Consider the following 22,036-nt stretch of genomic DNA (forward strand, 5'->3'; position numbering starts at 1 on the left):
TTTGCGCGGGCTTCCACCAAGACAGCAGTTGCAGCTCGGACAGCTGGAGATGTGTCAACTGTACAGACATGGGCTACAAGGAATCGGAGACCCTGCACACTGCTACTGATAATCAATGCCCTTTGAAGAGAAGAGCCTTCAGCTTGACTTAATGTGATAATACCACATGTTGATGTGATGGACCTGTAATAAAACTTAAGTCTGAGTATTATTAATAGCCGATTAGGAAAATTTAGATAATATATTCATGTTTTACCTTATTAAAAATGTATAAATCTGTTAACAAAATGTAACTAGACTTTATTGTTGTGTTTTAAATGAAAAACTTTATTATTTACTTTATTTGTGATTGTTGTGTTGTTAAATCAAAAACTTTATTATTTACTTTATTTGTGACTAGCTTTTGGTTGTGGATATTTTTAATATTGTAAATTGCCTGTATGAGCTTAAATGTCAGTGTCTTAACATTAAAATATATTGCCAACAGATAATTTTATGTTACTATTTGTCACTGGCAATTAATCATGCTCATACAGGTAATTGCGTTATTGAACAGTGTTATTTTTTTAAATACTATAGAATTTAATATACCTAATGTTGTTTAGAAGGGGTTTGTTTTATTTTCTTCTCAACTTAAAAAGCACTAATTTAATTTTGTTTGTTTGTAATTATCCAATACAGGGAATAATCTATTACCGTAGGTCTCATGGTAAGACCTGGACCCGGGACTGATTTACTTTTTCATTTGGTTGTCCCCCAGAGGCCAAAAACACCATCCGTTCAAATTCATCTTTTACATAATATATCATTTATATATATTTTAAAAATTATTATATAACTATTATATTTTATTATAATACCTATACATTTGTATTGTGAGTTCGCTAGCACAGTAGGTGGAGCAAAAATCTTTTGATTTTGATTAAATTTGGTCCAAACGTGTAAACCTAAGTTTCGGGAACCAGCATGATCCGACTATGTGAACTGGGATTTATAGGGTAAAAATTAATTATTCCCATTTTTACCCTAAAAACATAACATTTTGCAGTTTCTTTCCAAACCATTTTGTAGAGCTTAAAAAAAATAATTTAGTACAATGGGGTGTTTTTGCACATTTATTGGTTACGGAGGATATTCTGAAAAAATTATGGAGGATAAGTTAACAACTCATACAATAGAATAGTTTGCTTGTTTATTATATTTTGATCAAACTTGGGAAATTTGTTTATTTTATACCAAGCTATTATTATTTTACTCAAAACACTACATTACCCTCCTTGTAGCAGCAAACCTAGGTACTTTTTAAACCTCGTGTTATTAAAATAGGTAGATTTAAGTGAAAATCAAATCTGGTGAATGAAAATTCCCTTATTCTGCATGTTTACTGCAGCGGGGTATTTTTATTGTATAGTTTTTTAGGATATGTTTAAGTCGTTGATTAATGTTCCTTATAAGGAACCCCTCGACAAGGTCGTAGAACCCCCTCTGTTAATACCATATGACTTAAATTTGGTATTTTCTGTTTTCTTAAGAAATGTGTGAATCATGCTAAGGCAGGTTTAATGCTAATAAGAAACAACCACTGATTTGTTCTCAATGCAGTGATCTATTTTATTCTTCTTAATCCTGTTGTTAACTTTGTTGGTGTGGAGATGATCTATTTAAATTAGGTAAGTAAGGAGCCGCAACAGTACGGTTGAGTAAAGCCAACCAATCCAAATTCGCAAACCAAACATGTTTCTTAATCACTGAAGCTTTCTTAATTCGGTTTGCAATGCGCTTTTTAGGCTCGAGCATTAGTAAACTCTCAATCAACTTTTTTAAAGACCGACTAAAACAATTTGGTAAAGAAAACTGTTTACAAAGAATTAGCAACTGTAGTTTACGAGGATTTTCGTGTTTGAAAGGACGATATCCAGCGCAGAGTTCGTAGATGATGATGCCAAGAGCCCACCAGTCGACGGCGCAATCGTAGCCTTTACCGACAATGATCTCTGGTGCCATGTACTCTGGGGTTCCAGTGAAAGTCCAGGTTTTCTCGGTTCCACTACACCGAACACATTGACCAAAATCAACCAGTTTTAAATAGCCAAAAGCGTCGATCATGATGTTATCTGTTTTTACATCTCTGTGAATCAGTTCTAGATGGTGCAAATACTCCAGAGCCAGGACCATCTGTCCGATGTAAAACTTTGCATCTGATTCTTTCATCTGCCGACAAACTTTGAGGTGTTTGTGGAAGCTACCACCAGGTACGTAAGGCATTACGAAATACAAATAATATAAATCAGTGAAAAAGTATTTGAGGCTTATGACAAACGGGAAGTTCAGAGCTTGTAGAATTCTTTTCTCATTGCTTACATATCGGACATGATTTCGCTTTACTACTCCCACTTTTTCAATGATTTTCACAGCATACAAAGTGTTATTCTTTTTCAACTCTGCAAGCACCACTTTTCCAAATGCTCCCACACCTAACGTTTTTGTCAAACTAAAATCTGTTATTTGGAGGCTACTGATAGGTTTTTTGGTGTACAAGTGTTCAAAATCTGTCTTGGATTTTTTTAAGAAATCATCCAAATCACAGATTTTTAGTGGCCCACAACTGGACAGTTTTTTTGCTGCTCTCACATATGTATGTTCACCGAATTCTTCATGGAATTCTTCCACAGCTTTTGGTATTGATGTTCTTTCTGTTGCTTTGAGCTTATCCAAAGCAGATACTGGACGAGTTAATGTAGCAGTGGACTCTGCCAAGGCCAATGTCTTAGAGAACTTTGCATTGATTGGTTTGCGTGACTGTGTGGACGTTGACGCTCGGTAAGCAGAATCAATTATTTTGATCTGTGGAGCTGGACCTTGACGGGGAACATAACTTGGCCTAGATTTATCAGATGTTCTAAAAAACTGACTGGAAACTTTCCTACTAGATTCTGTCATCTCATTTTCATTTGAAAGTTTCATACTGTTTGATAAATCTGATTGAAACTGAAGCATAGTTTGTAGATTTGTTTTAGATAGTTGGTGAATTCCATTCTGGTATCCTCCATATTTTGGTTCTATGTTTTCTTTGGTAGAAACTGATGCTTCGTGCTCATTTTGTGGTTTGGCTTCAATAGTTTTATTGTTTTTGTTTACGTCTGTTGATTTAACAATGTTTCCAGCTGTTTTTTGACCCGCAACTTGATTCTTTAAACTTAATAAACTTTGACGTTTGGATGCATCTAAAGGTCTTTGTAGAGGCACTTGTAGGGTGTGGGCATCCCTAAGAGCAGTAACTTGTTCTTTTAATCCATTCAATGTTTGATTCTCCTCTAAAACAACAGATGTTAAATTAGTATCACCAGCTTTTAGGACCAATGTTTCATTTTCTCCTAATTCCACTACCTTGTTTATAGTTTCCTCATCACTACTTGCATTGTGTTCATTTACAGATAGTCTATGTTTTGAGCTGTTTATGTTTGATTTGGTAGTTGTTATTTGGTTTGGATGCATTTGATCATGAGTTGTTGAAAGAAATTATTGTTCTTAAAGTTAGAAACACTAAGCCATTGACACACAAACCATTACACGTTTAGTATTAAGAATTACAATCTTCAAAATTAGTAAACAAAAATTTTGATTCTAAATTCACAATGTTGTGGTTTTGGTTCAGCTGATTTGTTATTGCTATTTTGATATTTTTGTAATAACACACTGAATTTCAGCAAAGTAGTTAGAAGTGCTATCAGAACATTGTTTTTCTAGCTTTCAGCAAAGATCAGCTGTTACTTGTCTATTAGCTATCTTTGAAAATTACCACAACTTGAAACATAAAATAAACAAATTTTAATCCTCTAACCTGCAAAGTTAGTCTTGGCTGTAAATTCTTTGTTCCGATCAAACTTTAATAATATTAAATGAATTTAGCTAAAGAAGCTCTCTTGGCTGGTGCAAATAAAGATAGTGGAGATTATTTATTTAAATCACCTTCTCAAATAAAACCTGAAGAGAAAAGCCTCATTAGCAAATATAACAAAGTATTAGACAAACTTCAAAGTATTGGCCCACTAAACATACCAAACTTGCAGGAATTCCTGGAAAAATCAAAAGTCGATTTTAAGCACCTTTACAACGACAGAACAATATCTGATTTGAAGGTAGACAACTTCAAAATAGTTCGTAAATTGGGTTCAGGGGCTTTTGGAAAAGTTGTTTTAGCCGAATTGAAGAAAGATGATCAGTTGTATGCTATTAAGGTCATCGATAAAAAAGCTGTCATAAAGGGAAGGCATTTCCGGTACGTCAACAATGAAAAAAGGATTCTTCAAAGTATTAATTTCCCATTTTGTATTTACTTACGGTACTTCTTTGTAGACTACAACTATTTATATTTTGTCATGCCTTTTGTACCTGGAGGTGATTTTTTCGACTACCTCGCTGAGTTCAAACCTTTGAAAGAGGACCACGCAAAATTTTATGTAACTCAACTTGTTCTGGCTCTTGAATATCTGCATTACTTGGAACTCATCCATAGAGACTTGAAGCCTGAGAACATTATGATGGATGCGTTTGGTTACATCAAGTTAGCAGATTTTGGTCAGTGTCTTCGTGTGGATGGGAGAGACAGAGCTTGGACTCTGACAGGGACACCGGAGTATATGGCTCCAGAGATAATCAACCGGCAAGGCTACGACTGCGCAGTGGATTGGTGGGCTCTTGGGGTGACACTCTACGAGATATGCGCTGGCCGCCGCCCGTTCAAACACTCCAACACCGACAAACTTTACAAGATGATCCTTGAAATGAAATTTGATCTCCCCCCGACTTTCTCCAAACCTCTCACGAGTCTGGTCAAGCTACTGATCACAAGTTCTCCTGAAAAGAGATTGGGCAACTACTCCAAGGGAGCCAGAGAGGTGAAGGCTCACAACTGGTTCAAGGGAACCGATTGGCATGCAGTTCTGAACCGTACGTTGCCTGCCCCTTACGTTCCAAGTTTACAGAAAACCAAAAAAGGTTAGTTGGATTATAAATCACAAGTTGAAAGAAAAATTTGTATAGTTGGTTTTCTGTTGTAATTAAAGGTGATCCCTCATGAAGATGTGTTGAGCCCAGAGGTATAAATGGGATATTGTTGCAGTCAAATTGATAATAAGGTCTAGGGTACGATACGAGCTTCGGGCGGCAAGAAGCATCCTGACACATAAGCGGTGGTGGTGGCTACAAGCGGCAATTTTCTTAACCCATTGGGGATGGAATTATTGTTCTGCCTGCAGCACCCTCTGTGGGCAATTAATTTTACAGAATTTGTAGACTTTTACTCAAATTTCTATAGAAAGAAAACCATAGGTAATAAATTAATAATTCTTTTGCCATTTTGATCACAGTAAAATTGTCTGCAAAAAAGTGGTAATTCGATAGTAAAACCAAAAAAATTATAAAGATTAAAAAAATAAACATTTAAAAAAAAATTTTTGAAAGTAAACTTGATTTAAAAATTCCAAGATTAATCCAAACACCAAATTACACTACTATTATAAAGTTCAATTGATTCCCTATGTAGAAAAATCACAAGTTAGGCTTATGTACTTCTATTTAACCCTTTCAGTGCTATGCAACGATATATTGTTGTGAGTCTTTTTCCTAAAAGTGCTATGGAACGATATATCGTTGTTTGCGTTGCATCCAAAAAGTGCTAAGCGACGATATATCGTGCCGGGGGGACTTTCGATCATGTGAGTTTAAATGAGCATATCGGTTGACTCGGTTGTAGTTTCGAAACAGCGATGGTTTCTTTTGATTCCTAATATGATTGAGGCCCGATATATTGTTCCTTAGCACTTTTCAGATGACAAATTTTATTTTTACCGAATTTTTTCTCGCACACTAGACCTAGCCCCGGTGGCAAGCCTAGCACTTTTCGGACGAAATAAGCAAATAAATCTAGCATTTTTTGGAAAATACAAAAAGGCATTGAAAGGGTTGAAAGTAATAACATAGAAAAAAGTTTGTTTGTTTATTTTACTGCAGCTGATGTTTTGTGATACCTGGTCTCCATGGCAACACAACATAGTTTGTTATTCGCAAAAATAAATGAGTAAATACACAAATCATGAAGCAAGATATTTATAAACATAATAAAAGTAAGAAGAAACAAAAAGGGGGGGGGAAATAATAATAATTAATTATTTAATAACTAGTGGCGCTGTGTAGCGGTGACACGAGTAGCACTCGTAAGTCAGCACCAATCGCTCATCGAATTTCCCCCCATTCTAGGTGACAGTGTAGTTCAAGATGGCTAGCTGTGCGGACCAGCAGGACGTGTTGCATCTATCTTTATTATCTGACAATTAATTGTCTGTCCAAGGAAACTTAGTTTTTATAAATAAGCTCAGGACACAATGGGGCTACAGCCGATTTTCAAAAGGAGAAGAGTGTTTAAAGAATAATACTCCGTATGTTTTATCTATGATAATACCATCTAAATCTGTAGTTTTAGGGAAGACGGCAATAGGTTCTTTGAATACTTACACGAAAATGTCCATCCCTACTTTTGACTACATTCTAAGCAGATTGAGATGGAATATTAAAAAGGGCACATTTACAACAGCACATGGTTTAGAACAAAACTGAAGCATAACTCAACTGAGGGGCGTTTGGTGAAATTTGGTCAGGACTTGAAACCATGAGGGGAGCTTGGTGGCGCAGCTTATAGGTCGCATACCAATCAGACGTATCGTAGTCAATTGTTAATCATTAACAAATTTACATGCAACTAAATGAGACCTGATGTCAGAGCGGTGCCGCTCGCTGCTAGTATCGTACCCGAGGCCTGACACTGTGGCAGAGGGCTGGTGCTAAATGAAACATTACGCTCAGTCCCGTCTTAACCCGTGTCGTCTTGCACCCTTACTTTTGTCTATTAACATAACTTCATAGTGCTATTTCTTTATAAATCAATAATAATTTGACAGATATTCCCATATTAAGTGGGATCAAAGATTAAAACATTCTTGCCACCAAGAATGAAAAATTGAAATATGTATAAAAAATTAATGTATATTGTCAAACGCCAGTCTTATACAGTAGTCAGATAATAATAAGCTTTGGGTTGTATGACTCATTACCAAATCCAACATCAAATTAAGTCCATAAAATCTGAGAAACGTCTTCATCAACAAGCATACATCAACACATACATCCACACATATCTCTATCAATTAAAGACGTTTCATGAGCGCTGGGTGAAATTTACAAACAAACCAATGCAGATCGCATTGCGTACAATTACTACCAATTCTCAGTTCTGAGGTCAAGGAAAAATCTAGTCACAAAGTAATTATTGTAAATATTTATTAGGAATTCTTAAAATAGCTATAGTAAAATGTCATAACCCTCAAAGTTTACTGAAAGTTTCTGACATCTGCCAAAAAAAAAACTTTGCTATTTTAACCCGGTACCAGGGGAACGAGCCTTGCTAGGTTTTGTTTAATTGGGTTTAATTGTAAAAAATATTTGATACTTTACATTGAAATCGCGACCATACAAAAGGTAGGTATTTTAAGCCAAGTAAGAATGGAGATGAGTGTAGGATGAGTGGCGCGATCTTGTAGTCTTGTTATTGACTAAGGACGACATATTTCTTAGACACAGCGGTTAATTAATAGCCCATGAATGGCAACTAAGGGATCTACAGTTTATAGTGGAATCTGAACCACATTTTTGCCTTGAAATTAACAAATAGGTTTAAATATCAGGATAGTACTGTGGATAGTCGTAGTACTCACTAGTGCGGACGTTAATCCACATCAGGGAGTATCGCACCCACAGTGCAACAGACATTTTATAATTGACGAAAAACATTTTTACTACAAACAATAGCTAAAACTAGTGCACCTGTTGCTCGAATTCGAGCAATTGCAAAGTATTACAGGTGTTATTTCAAAACGAATAACTGTCATAATTATTCAACATTATACAGTCATGAATAACAACTAAGTAATTTAAAAGTATGCATCAAACAAAAATAAGATAAGACTTTAATGATCTTGCTAAAGTTTTTAAGGGCTAATTGCACAGAATTTGTCTACCCTCTAGCATTGAGTATACATAACGAGTATACCCAATGCCTCTAGTCATTGAAACCTGTGGTTTGACTTTTACGCTCACCAATAACAGCAGCTAAAATATAATATAGACAAAATCATATTAGCTTTAAAATGGCTTATGAGAAAGATTTTTTGCTTTTTAGCTAAATTAAAATTTGATTCTGTCTTTTTTTTTTCATTGGGATTTAGCATACAGTAATAGTTTTATGCTAATTAAAACCCCCAGATGTAATTAGTTTACTTGGAATGCTGGGTTGAAATCCTACCAAATCACCAATCCATGTGATAATGCTGCAATCCCTACGTCTATCTAGCCTGAAGTAATTTGAAAAACAATTCCGGGCTTGTGCCTAGCATACCTAGACAAAAAAAGAAAAGTATACTGTGGATGGCTTGTTATAATCACATGAGACAAATCTTTTGTTGACTTTTTCTTTGTTATTTTGTTCAACCAACATAGTTACTTGGCAATTGCCAATGTTGGTTAACCCATAAGACCGATGTTAAATTTTAATTCCAAAATTTAGTCAAAATCCTTCTGCTGGATTTCTAGATATATATTACAGACATATTATATTACATTATATTATACTATAGACAGACAGACAGTTTTAGAGTATAGGATACAAAATATTTTATCTAGTTAAAAAAATTCCTTCATTATGTATAAAAACCTTATGATGAAGTTTATTACAAAAAAATACACCATGCTCTAAAAAAATTTAACATTTGAACATTTTGTATGTGAACTAAAACAGGAGTACTGGTATTAACATACTAGACTAGATAAACTTTGGAAATTTCATACAAGCAATACTTGTCTTAACACTAAACTTAGTTATATAGTCTTTAACTTTTGATCAGAATGTGTTACATATAAATAAAATGTTATGTATAGTTCATAATTTTTCAAATGACTTTAATAATTTTTTAGTAATTTCCCTGACCATAGTTTCCTATGTAACTTGTTTCTGTTATTTGACAACCAAACCAGTATTTTTAAGTCAAGTTTGCTAGACAAGTTACATTCTCAATACTTCATTCCACGTTTACAATGCATGTTCTCAGCGTCATTAAAGCCATGTATTCCAAATTTTAGTTTTGGTGAAGCAAACCATCCTAAAAACATCAGGACCCACAAAAGTCTCCTTAAAACTTTAACTTTTTCCTCACGGTCCCTTACTAGTATACCTAGTTACATAATTATAACCATAAAGGCAAAATCCAAATCATTAAATAGAAATACCAATTTATAAATAGCACAAAGTTACAAGAGTCAAATGTATGTTACCGCCTACAAGGGTAGCGAGGGCAGATGGCGTAAACTGCATGACAATAAGCATGATGTTTCTAGTTAGTTTTAATAGCTTGGGCACGACCCCATTAGACCCGTTGTACTGTAAGTTAAACGTGGAATGCTGTATATAGGTCGGCCGGACAGATAGCGACCTGCGCAAGTATTTATTGGGCATGTAAGAGGAGGTCGCTTTCGAAGCAGCCGACCTATAGTGTAGTGTCCTCAAACACCAAATCAACCATTACACTTTCAACTACAACTGGACAATGTTGCCACCAGCAGAGAACATCTGGTGGAGGTTAGAAAAGCTTATCAGCATATTCTACAGTTTCTCTTCAATCCAGCGGATGTTTTGTCTCATTGTGGTTGAAAGGATTACAGAAAGTGTCCGGGTCGTCAGTTGACATCGTTTCCTCCGTTCTGTTTCCTTTCTTTAGTGGTTTCACAGAACCTTGACAGCTCATTATGAATTTGATTTCCTCGATTAGTTCATGCCAGAACGAAACCTGCAAAGAAATAAACTTTGGTGAAAACTTTGTTTTAAGAGTGCTCTGTAGTTTATTAGTAGTTTAGTTTAAGTAGTTTTAAAACAAAGTACAAAAAATAAAACAACTACTCATTAAATATAATTAAATACAAGGAAACACACAAATTCCTACTATATATGTTGCAATAGATCAAAGTATCATTGTGTTTAACAAAAAAATAGCAATGCTAAACAATCCAAAATATATTTTTTGCTGTTAAATAAAGTCCATATAGACTTTTTGTCTGAAAGTCAAGCCAGTAGGAAAAAACCAAGTCGGTTGTTTTTTATATAACAACAAATCAAAAAACACTAAACAAATCGATGCAAAAAATTTTGTCAATGACAGATCATTCTAAAGTAAACAAGATGCAAATTTCCTATAAAAATGTAATAAATCACCAACTATGATAAACTATTTTCCTACTGGATAATATTTCAGGTTAATATTCTACTTTTATGATTAACGATTACCCACCTTATCCTCCTTCTTGTATATTTCCCAAATGAGCTCAAAGAGAGCTATGAAGCATGCAAAGGAAGCTCCGATGAGCAGAACTACAAACACTCCTCCTACGTTATCCAGGTCTAACTCTGCCGCTTCCCCTCCACCGTCATCATCCTGTGAGAGGACATGACACTACTTTAGCGATTTGTATAGCTAGTGTTAATGTACCAAGAAAAACAAGGAATAACTCTCCCCTCTACACCTAATAATTTAAATCCAGCCAAATAAGCTGATTTTGGAGATTTTTGCAAAAGGCACTATAGTTCGGCCGCTTAGAAAACGACCTGCGCGCTAATGCTAAACCTATGCTGGAAGAGGTCGTTTTCTAAGCGGCCGAACTATAATTGGTTTTAATCAATGCATAATGTGACAAGGATATTAATATAGGTACCAGGTCAAAAAGTTGGAACTTAATTTATTCCCACTACTGCTGCGTTAATTTATTAAAAAATTTTTTACAACATATTATTATTGATTGCAGGTTGATGACAGATAATTGGCTGGCAAATCAAGTTTGAGGATATAAGTCTTCCTTTTCTTTGGGACTCTGCAGATGAGTAAAGTGTCAATTTTATTCAAAACTTTATGTTGGCAATACATTATGTTTGCAACTGCATTAATTGGAAACCAAATGCAATGTTTTAGGATTTTACTACTTTGAATATCTAGATAATATTAAAACTTTGTATTGGAAAGTTCAAATATTAATGACCTTAAAGAATAGTTATTTGTGTAAACTAGTGTGCAAAGTGTGGCCCTTTGCTGTACATGAGAGTAATGTTTATGCACAAGCCGCAGGCAAATGCGGAAAGTTTCTCGAGTGCAGCAAAGGTACATGGCGCTCATGTTACACATTATATTTTACCAGGGCAGCAGCTAGGGGGTGGCAGGCAGGGTCGTTTGTCCCGGGCAGAAAGTTTTTGGGGGCGGCAAAATTTAAGATGCAATGTAATTTGTTTTAAACCTTACAATACAAAAATGTTTATCTTGCATACTAAAGTGGTCTAGCCAATCCAATGAAAAGGGCTTTTAAGGAAATATTTATATGAACACGGCAGTGAGGTTTAGGGATGGGAACGACAGACATGACTGCTCAAGGTCAAAGTCGTTTCTTGTATGTATTTACAGACGTGTGTAGAATGGAGTTCGCCGCCCGCGCCATTCTTCCCCTGATCCAGTGCCAGATTTACCACTAGGCCAATTAGGCCACGGCCTAGGGTTGCAAGCTAAAGGGGGCCGCACAGTAAACATGTTTTTTAGAACAAGTATAATTTTATTTACTATAAATTTAAAAATTAAAATTTTAAAATCACTGTGGGTGACGATGTTGATGTCCCCGTGATCACGGCCCACGGGAGGTGTTCACGATTTTGCCCCGGTCGTGGGTGCCGATTATAATGACCCCGCGATTTGGACTCACGGGACATGTTAACAATTTTGCCGCGGTTGTGGGTGTCGATGATAATATCCCTCTGATTTCGGCTCATGGGAGTGGTGTTCACAAAATTGCTGCGGTGGCGAGTGTCGATGATGTTACCATGATTTCGGCTCACGGAAGATGTTCACAATTTTGCCGCGGTCACGGCTGTCGATGATGATGTCCAATGTCCCCATGATTTCAGCTCTCGGAAGACGATCACGAAGATGATGTCCTCGTGATCATGGCCCACGGGAAAAGTTTTACGATTTTGACGCGGTCGCGGGTGTTGATAATGATGTCCTCATGATAAAGGCCCACAGGAGATTTCCTCCATTTTGCCGTGGTCATGGGTGTCAATGTTGATATCTCTGTGATTGCAGCCCACGGGAGAAGTCCTCGTTTTTTTACTGCAATAGCAGGGAATTTCTACCACAGGGGTGGGGTCCAATCGAGTAATTTGGCCAAGGGACGCAAGTTTCCTGAATCTGGCACTGCCCTGATCCCCTCTCTGCTCCTTGTTGACACCTTTATTTTTTATAAGATATATTTTTCTTAAATTGCTTTTATTTCTATCTGAAATCGTTGTGGTTTCCAAACGATCATTTAGCAGAGGCGAATCCAAGAATTTGTTGAGAAAGGGGTCCATCGCTCTTACTTGTTTACTTTTTTCCATATATTGACAAAATAGTAATCAAGGGTTCAAAAATTAACCCTATTTTAGGTTGGGGTCGGTTAACTGTTTTATTTGTTGAAAAAAACCAAGATTAAGGATTTGTAAAAAATGTCGGTTTTGTTTATTGGTTAACATGCAATAACTATGCCGTGGTTGCGGGTGACGACAACGAGTTTTGTTGTTAGCGGCAATATCCGCAGACTTACCACTAGGCCACACCTAGGGCCACAGCGTTTTGTTTACAAACGCATTTTCTAAACAACAAATTGTTTTCTAAATGAATGATTCATTTAGCAAGTAACTATAACGATGTCACCGTGATAGCGGAAGATGTTAATGTTATTTCCGGTTTATGATAACAATATCCCCGTGTTGGCGAAAGTCGTTAACGATTTTTCCGCGATCGAGGGTGGGGTAACGATGTCTCTGTGATGGCAAAGGACGTTGACGATTTTGCCGCGATCGAGGGTGGCGTTTATCATATCCCCATGATAGCGGGAGATGTTCATGAATCACGATTCAGCCGCAATCGCGGGTGGCAATAACGATGTCCCCGTAATAGCAGGAGGTGTTCACCATTCTGCCGCGGTCGCAGGCACTTCTTTTGCATTTCTTTTCCCCCTGCGACTCCTGGCTGGATCCGCCACTGAACATTAGACAATCAAAGACTCAGCAAGTACCAATCTCAATTAAACATGTAAGATCGTAAAAGTTCCATTTTCTGACATAATCAAATCTTTTGCTTTCTGCTAAAAATCTAATTTGATTAATTTTTTAAACATAGGTCTAATTAGGAACTTTATGTATTGAGAGCTGTATGTTTCCAGTAATTTAATAACCAAATAATAAAGAATTTGTTTTATTTGTTCTTATATAAATTGTACGTAATTTTACGTGACAAATTTAGAACTTGCCCCCCCCCCCCCCCCTAGAAAAATGTGTAGCTGCGGCCCTGCCTACAGTTACTATAAAGCATAGAAATAATAATTATTCTTTTAAACACTATATAGCACGTTTTTAGGATAGGTTGAATCCAAGCATTGACCGAAATGGGAAACGCTGCACCAGCTGATCGTAGTTGTAGTATCTTTAAGTGTTGCCAACTTATTATCAAGCGTACACGTATTACGTAATAAAAACACACTTTTAAGTGTTGTTTGGTTGGAATACTGGAGTTCAGCAAAAGTTAGTAAATGCAGCAATTAGCGCAACTTTTGCGTGCTATAATCAGTACAAGAAAGCCCGATTCGTCAGGTAACTGTAGAAAAAAGTAATATCTTTGCATTTCTTTGTTTGAAGTTCATTGTTGGTGATGGTGAGTTAATGTTGTTCAAAGGTTTATTGCGGACATTTTCCATCACGAATGTAAAAAACAATACACAACGTTTCGGGATCTGGAATCTGATCCCGTCTTCAGGTGAAAAAACTTAACTAACACATTACAACTAACAATACACAAACGCCCAACCTAAGTTGGAATACACTACCGAGGGTAGTAGTCAAAAAATATGCACTGTATAGCAGCCAAATCATGATACAACATGCAATTAATAACAAATCACAAAACACTATAATCTATAAAAGGTTTATGTACAAAAAACTCACACAATGGAACACTAACAACACCGTACGCTATGACTCCACCAATGAGACTGAACCAACATGGCTGACCAATCTCTGCTTGTGTTTCCGATTGGCCAGCCATGTTGGTTCAGTCTCATTGGTGGAGTCATAGCGTACGGTGTTGTTAGTGTTCCATTGTGTGAGTTTTTTGTACGTAAACCTTTTATAGATTATAGTGTTTTGTGATTTGTTATTAATTGCATGTTGTATCATGACTTGACTGCTATACAGTGCATATTTTTTGACTACTACCCTCAGTAGTGTATTCCAACTTAGGTTGGGCGTTTGTGTATTGTTAGTTGTAATGTGTTAGTTAAGTTTTTTCACCTGAAGACGGGATCAGATTCCAGATCCAGAAACGTTGTGTATTGTTTTTTACATTCGTGATGGAAAATGTCCGCAATAAACCTTTGAACAACATCTTTGCATTTAGTTGAACATAAAAACCTTTTCCTGCCATCAAAGGGTAGACGTCGACCTTCCATGGAACTTTCTAAGAACTAGATACAAAAACTTTTAGATTTACAAATTATTACCTTAAAGCTAATCATGTTTCCTTTCAACTGGAGGAACCCTCCTTGAGCGCTTGATGGTATTTTAAAGTTTAAGCACCCAATTTAGAGGAGGAAATGTTTCTCTAATTTGTTTCCCTGAATTTTTTACACATTGTTAGTTTACTTACATGACAAGCCCCTCCCCCCCTCTTCTCTTTCCACCACTTGTCGTAAAGGAGACGCAACTTCCCCTTCTCCTGTAGTTGAACTATACTGGTGCTAAGTATGCCTCGATACCAGGAGTCTGAAAGAATCATAAAATAATTCACATGAGTTAAAAGAGTCATGATACCAAGAAACACTCAGGATCAACTGTCTATGTACAACATAGATAAACTAGGACAACTATATGTTGCAGATGAAAAATTGCTGGTATAGTTAAAACAGCATAGTAACCAAGTAGTTTCAAATGTTTCTTCTATTTTTGTTGCCAAAGAGTTGGACAATTTATCAGATCGGCTAATATTTTTAGATCTATCTAATCCATCTAACATTCTGGCTAATCAGAAACAGCTCAACTACAAAGTTTGAGGAACTCACTCTTGCGCATGGCAATGCCGTAGCCCTTGCTGTCGAGCAGACCGCCCACCTGGGATAGCTCACACTTGCGTTGTGCCTCGTAACTGATACTCGTAGACTCCATGAGGAAGGCGTAGTCCTCGTCATGACTCATCACTCTTGCCACCCCCTCCTCATTACTAGCCACCATCATGGTAGGGTTCTCCTGCATGAACTGCCACATCTTGGCGTACGTCGAGTGGTTCGAGTCCTGGCACAACTCAGTGTAGTTTAGTGTTAATAGTAGTTTTGATATTTCCAATGAAATCGTGGAAACACCTGTTTAGACCTTAAACCTTCTGTTTAACATGTCACATTATATTTATTTAATCAACTGGTTTACATATTTAAAAATCAAACTTAAAACCTTTAAACAACTATATTTTTATTAAGTATCCAGATTGTAATACATTTTACACAACTGTCAATTAGTTCAAATGGTTTAGGCGCAATTTTTTATTTTTATTTTTTTAAAGAGGTGGCGGCCTTTTTTAACCTTGCATTTGCCCGTCCACATAGACTACAGATCTGTGCGTGGAACGTATCCAGCAAAGCAAGGGATGAGCCTGTATAGTACGAAGGTGAACTGTACTGATAAATTTTAGTGGCAGTGACCAGGATCCGAACCCACGGCATCGCTGCCTAGGGCCCGAAGTCCGTGACGCTACCAACTGAGCCACTGACTCACCAAAGTTTCAAAGTTAGTTCATGTTTTACCTCTATGGTGGCTTCATCAGCTAGTCAGTTTGAATTTCCATCGTCAGCGAATAATTCAATGTGCGGAAACATGTATTAACCTCCACATGAACCATTTTTACTTCATAATGTTGATGGTAGGTGAGTGTATTGTACATTAACTACAGCTCTGGGGCCAAACTGTGCAGATTGTAAGTTATACTTTGACCTCTCACAATATTTTATGATGGTAAATGTTCCATCAAAACACTAAAAAGGTCACAGAGGTCTATGTGTGGAACATATCCAGGGGGCCAGTACAGTTAAAAGGGGGAACTGTACTATAAATAGAAGCGGCAGGTACCCATTGAACCCATGACATTGCTGCCTTGGGCCTGAAGTCTATGGCACTACCGACTGAGCCACTGACTCACTGATTATATAACTTTCTGTTTTGTTTTACAGAAATGCTCAACATTCTAAAATAAAATAACTAAAAAAGTCAACTTAAGTTTTCATTCTTTGACTAAAAGTGAATGCGCCTCCATTGAGCTTTCATTGATAGATTTATTGTAGGTACAATATTTACTATGCCTTTAGTGTAAACTGAATAATTTTGAATAAACAAAAAGTACAATTTATCTGACTTTTAATGGTCAAATATACAAGACAGACGTAAAAAGTTGCCTTTCACAGAAAAAATGGGTTTTCACTCAAAATAATTTGAAGACAAAAAACATAATCAGGGAATGGGTCACTCACATTTCATGCGGAGGAGGCAAAAATTTCAATGTACAAAGACAATTTGAAAGCCATAAACTGAACCTTGTCTAAATCACAAAAACCAAACCTTTGAAACACCCTATAAATATGATGAAGATAAATCTCAGGAAAAGGAAAAAGACATTTCCATATCACTGGGGTCACACTTACTTACTGTAAGGTAGAAAAGGTGATTTTAACCTAGTTTTTCAAGGTCAACATTGTGCCCATCCTCAACCATTGGCTACAAAAAGTTGCAAATGTGTTAACAAATACCATCCATTACAACGTAAGACAACAATATATTCAAAGATATTTTTTATACAAATTTTCCAGTGGTCCATCTTGTTGAATATTTAGTAGAAAGTATCAACATGCCCAAAGAATAAATAGCAGTACCATATAATGTTAATGTTAATAGTAAAACAGTGTTGCAGTTACAAATCGCCCAAAGCCACTTTGGTCCAAAAGTAAAGCCAGTATCAAAAACATATTTTTCTGCATGTCTACCATTTTGGACCAAATTAAACAGAATAAAATTAAAGATCAGTATTTGGTTCACTCTCCATATTGTTTGTACTCAGAGTGTTGTATTGTCCAAAACTCCTGAACGCATAGATAACGCTTGGTAGACTGTGTTGTAAGGTTGTGCACCTACCTCGTCGTAATGGAGGCCATTTGAATATTGAATGGCTATCTTTTTAATAATTCAAAACTCTTAGTTTCTTTCATTATGGAAACTTAACTGACCCAACCTAATCCCACCTAACAAAAACGTAATACAAATTACTAAAAGTAATAGGCCTACTATTGATAGATAAAGATAGTCCTTAAAACCATATAACTTACTTTTGTTCCCATTATTTATATAATTTTGGAAAATATGAATAACATGATAAATTCAGTACAGTTGTCTTTTAGTTTGCTATTTTATAAAATCTAACTACATTTTGAAATATTTAGTCTAACTCACTCTGAAGAAGTTGGCAGTGGCACCTCCAGCTTTGGCCCCGTATTTGATGACAACCGGTTTCTGATTGGCAAGGTCCTCGACAGTACGGAACTTTGGCTGTGTACTCTCTATGGTAAGGAAGGCTGCTAGATTTGCAGTATAGGACGACACCATGATTAGTGTGAAGAACCACCAGATGCCAGCCACCATACGGGTGGACATCGCTCTGTAACCAGGTTGAATGTAAATTATTAGTTAATCAAAAATATCACGTCTTCATTTCTTGTGTGTGTGCTAGGGGTGGGGGGGAGGTTGTTAACTCACAAAAAGTGTTCCCTTTGGGAAATATGGGCACATATTGGCACAAAGAAGAGCTAAGCCTCTGGTAGTTTGCAAATTATAAATGTTGTGAACCAACAAATTCACTATGCAATACATTTACATTATTATAATCGAGTTTGCTTTATATGCTTTCTCTCAACTATGTTTTCAACCTTAATTATGGAACTTAAGGCGGTTTTAATAGTTTTGTCTATGGTTACATTGTGGATTTACATCATCCCATTAATGTTGAATGAATTAACTAACATGACTTATTCAATGTCTAATGAGTTATCATTCATTAAAATCCTTTCTTAATTGTTATGAGTGATTAAATAAAATACCCCCGCCGCAGCAAACCTGCAGACTTAGCGAATTTCCATTTGCCTGATTCGATTTAAACTAAAATGTCTCCTTAAAAATATCACATTTATTCCCAATTTAAAAAGAATTAGTTTAATGAGTACTTAGGTTTGCTGCAACAGGGAGGGTAAACAAGTTTTTTAATATTAAATATTAAAAGGTACTGTGGTTTTGTAAGAAATTAATGTATTTTCCAAATTTTATCAAAATATGTTCATTGAGCGGAGCGAGCGAAGCGAGCGAAGCTCTTATACGTCGACTTTTATGCATTTCGTAATACGCAAACTCCTCCTAGACGGCTGAATCAATCGTTTTCAAATTTTGCGTGGTGATAAAGACCATATCGGTGAGTGCCAACATCTATATGGCGTTAAAAAAGTCTTTCAGGAATCCGTAGAAAAATGAAACTGAAAATCACATTTTTTAACATTAGTCTTATGGGTTGCTAGGTAACCATGTTGGCTGAATTAAATAACAAGTAAAAAGTAAACAAAAGATTTGATGTTTTAGCATGTGCTCATAATAAGCCAACTACCCACAGTATACTAGGAAATTACAAATACTGTACAGTACAAAAGGAAAAACATCACTTGTTAATATTGAGCAAAGATTATACTTAAGATTACTCGATACATTGTAGTCAAGGGTAGCAGTGAGAAGTCTAGGATCTGTTTATGACGAATACATTAAGGTATCTGCTATCCTAAAATGCTATGGGAAGGGAAGGAAACAGGTCCGTGACGTAGGAAGTAGTATAGGCAATCATAAAATGCTATGGGAATAGAGGGAAACAGGTCCGTGACGTAGGAAGTGATGAAGGAAGTAGTAAATGCGAGCAGTCCGGAGTGTGGGGACTGTTTATGACTATAAGATTAGGGTATCTGCAATCCTAAAATGCTATGGGAAGGGAGGAAAACAGGTCCGCAACGTAGGAAGTGGTGAAGGAAGTAGTCAAGGCGAGTAGTCCGGAGTGCGGGAACTTTTTATGACGATTAGATAAGGGTATGGGCAATCCTAAAATGCTATGGGAAGGGACGAAAAGAGGTCCGCGACGTAGGAAGTGGTGAAGGAAGTACTCAAGGCGAGCTGTCCGGAGTGTTGGAACTATTATGACGATTAGATAAGGGTATGGGCAATCCTAAAATGCTATGGGAAGGGACGGAAAGAGATCCGCGACGTAGGAAGTGGTGAAGGAAGTAGTCAAGGCGAGTAGTCCGGAGTGCGGGAACTTTTTATGACGATTAGAATAAGGTATCTGCAATCTTTAAGTGCAATAGGAAGGGAGGGAAACAGGTCCGCGACGTAGGAAGTGGTGAAGGAAGTAGTCAAGGCGAGCTGTCCGGAGTGTTGGAACTATTATGACGATTAGATAAGGGTATGGGCAATCCTAAAATGCTATGGGAAGGGACGGAAAGAGGTCCGCGACGTAGGAAGTGGTGAAGGAAGTAGTCAAGGCGAGCTGTCCGGAGTGTTGGAACTATTATGACGATTAGATAAGGGTATGGGCAATCCTAAAATGCTATGGGAAGGGACGGAAAGAGGTCCGCGACGTAGGAAGTGGTGAAGGAAGTAGTCAAGGCGAGCTGTCAGGAGTGAGGGAACTGTTTATGGCGATTAGGTAAGGGTATGGGCAATCAAAAATGCTATGGGAAAGGGAGGGAAACAGGCCCGTGACGTAGGAAGTGGTGAAGGAAGTAGTCAAAGCGAGCTGTCCGGAGTGTTGGAACTGTTTATGACGATAAGATAAGGGTATGGGCAATCCCAAAATGCTATGGGAAGGGACGGAAAGAGGTCCGCGACGTAGGAAGTGGTGAAGGAAGTAGTCAAGGCGAGCTGTCAGGAGTGAGGGAACTGTTTATGGCGATTAGGTAAGGGTATGGGCAATCCTAAAATGCTATGGGAAGGGAGGGAAACAGGTCCGTGACGTAAGAAGTGGTGAAGGAAGTAGTCAAGGCGAGCTGTCTGGAGCGTGGGAACTGTTTATGATGATTAGATTAAGGTATTTGCAATCCTAAAATGCTATGGAAAGGGAGGAAAATAGGTCCGCGACGTAGGAAGTGGTGAAGGAAGTAGTCTAGGCGAGTTGTCCGGAGTGTTGGAAATGTTTATGACAATTAGATTAAGGTATCAGCAAACCTAAAATGCTACGGGAAGGGAGGAAAACAGGTCCGCGACGTAGGAAGTGATGAAGGAAGTAGTCAAGGTGAGCTGTCCGGAGTGTGGGGACTGTTTATGACGATTAGATTAAGGTATTTGCAATTCTAAAATGCTATGGAAAGGGAGCAAAATAGGTCCGCGACGTAGGAAGTGGTGAAGGAAGTAGTCTAGGCGAGTTGTCCGGATTGTTTGAAATGTTTATGACAATTAGATTATGGTATCAGCAAACCTAAAATGCTACGGGAAGGGAGGAAAACAGGTCCGTAACGTAGTGATGAAGGAAGTAGTCAAGGTGAGCTGTCCGGAGTGTGGGAACTGTTTATGACGATTAGATTAAGGTATTTGCAATCCTAAAATGCTATGGGAAGGGAGGGAAACAGGTCCGCGACGTAGGAAGTGGTGAAGGAAGTAGTCAAGGCGAGTAGTCCGGAGTGTGGGAACTGTTTATGACGATTAGATTAAGGTATCTGGTATCTGCAATCTTTAAATGCAATGGAATGGAGGGAAACAGATCCATGACGTAGGAAATTGTGTAGGATGTAGATGTGTGGATTTATGTATCTCCAATACTACGGTGCTTTCAGAGTGAACTAATGATTTTCCCCGAGCAAAGCTCGGTCCCCAGGTACTATAATCAAATGACGACACTAGCTTGAGGTTCGTGACGTATGAAGAGGTTAAGGAAGTAGTAAAGGTGAACAGTCTGGAGTATGGAAACTGTTTATGACGATTAGATTAAGGTCTCTATATTCCTAAAATGCTACGGAAAGGGAGGGAAACAGGTCCGCGATGTGGGAAGTGGCGAAGGAAGTAGTAAAGGCGAGCTGTTCGGAGTGTGGGATCTGTTTATGACGATTAGATTCAGGTATCTGCAATCTTAAAATGCTATGGGAAGAGAGGGAAACAGGTCCGCGACGTAGGAACAGGTGAAAGAAGTAGTAAGGTGAGCAGTGTGGAGTGTGGGAACTGGAAACCGTTTGTAGCAGTTTTAATGTATCTGCAATGCTGAAATGCTATGAGAAGGGATGGAAGCATGCCCAAGACATAGGAAATTGTGAAAGAAGTAGTAAAGTCTAGCAGTACGGACAGTGGGGATGTTTGTTGCAATTAGATTAACGTATCTAAAATACTAAAATGCTATGGAAAGCGATGAATACAGGTCCACGACGTAAGTGGTGAAGAAAGTAGTAAAGGCTGGCAGTGCAGAGTGGGGGAACCGTTTGAGCAGATGGATAAATGAATTTGTAATACTTAAATGCTATGAGAAAGGAAGGAAACAGGCCAATGACGTAGTAAATGGTGAAGGAAGTAGTAAGGCTAACAGCGCAGAGTGTGGGAACTGTCTTTGACAATTACATTAATGTATCTGCAATCCTAAAATGCTATGGGAAGAGAGGGAAACAGGTCCACGACGTAGGGTGTGGTGAAGGAAGTAGTAAAGGTGAGCAGTGTTGAGTTTGGGAATGGATTAATGTATCTGCAATGCTAAAATGCTACGGGAAGAGACTGTAGACTGTAATATGTTAAAATGATTACGAAGCACAAATCGATACATAT

At 37.4% G+C, this 22,036-nt stretch overlaps 3 protein-coding genes across 3 annotated transcripts in view; 1 reads left to right on the top strand and 2 right to left on the bottom strand.

Moving 5' to 3' along the window:
- Window positions 1-1,586: 1,586 nt before the first annotated feature.
- Window positions 1,587-3,624, bottom strand: LOC128993350 (cAMP-dependent protein kinase catalytic subunit alpha-like). The gene has a single exon (XM_054417194.1). It carries the CDS (start codon window positions 3,493-3,495, stop codon window positions 1,633-1,635), a length of 1,863 nt encoding a protein of 620 aa, XP_054273169.1. The 5' UTR covers window positions 3,496-3,624; the 3' UTR covers window positions 1,587-1,632.
- Window positions 3,625-3,828: 204 nt separating this feature from the next.
- LOC128993351 (cAMP-dependent protein kinase catalytic subunit gamma-like) lies at window positions 3,829-11,068 on the top strand. The gene is made up of 2 exons (XM_054417195.1): window positions 3,829-4,998; window positions 10,903-11,068. Exons 1-2 carry the CDS (start codon window positions 3,900-3,902, stop codon window positions 10,905-10,907), a joined length of 1,104 nt encoding a protein of 367 aa, XP_054273170.1. The 5' UTR covers window positions 3,829-3,899; the 3' UTR covers window positions 10,908-11,068.
- Window positions 8,715-22,036, bottom strand: part of LOC128993349 (glutamate receptor ionotropic, kainate 2-like) — a 37,460-nt gene continuing 24,138 nt past the window's right edge. The window contains exons 13-17 of the mRNA XM_054417193.1: window positions 17,660-17,864; window positions 15,232-15,460; window positions 14,820-14,935; window positions 10,392-10,535; window positions 8,715-9,893 (exon numbers count right to left, since the gene is read on the bottom strand). Coding sequence (XP_054273168.1) covers window positions 9,723-9,893; window positions 10,392-10,535; window positions 14,820-14,935; window positions 15,232-15,460; window positions 17,660-17,864 — 865 coding nt within the window. The 3' untranslated portion in view covers window positions 8,715-9,722. The remainder of the gene's footprint in view (window positions 9,894-10,391; window positions 10,536-14,819; window positions 14,936-15,231; window positions 15,461-17,659; window positions 17,865-22,036) is intronic.

Source organism: Macrosteles quadrilineatus, unplaced genomic scaffold (genome assembly GCF_028750875.1).
Source record: "Macrosteles quadrilineatus isolate MER2022 unplaced genomic scaffold, UCM_ALF_1.0 Scaffold_4__1_contigs__length_99947679, whole genome shotgun sequence".
NCBI classification, from domain to species: Eukaryota; Metazoa; Arthropoda; class Insecta; order Hemiptera; family Cicadellidae; genus Macrosteles; species Macrosteles quadrilineatus.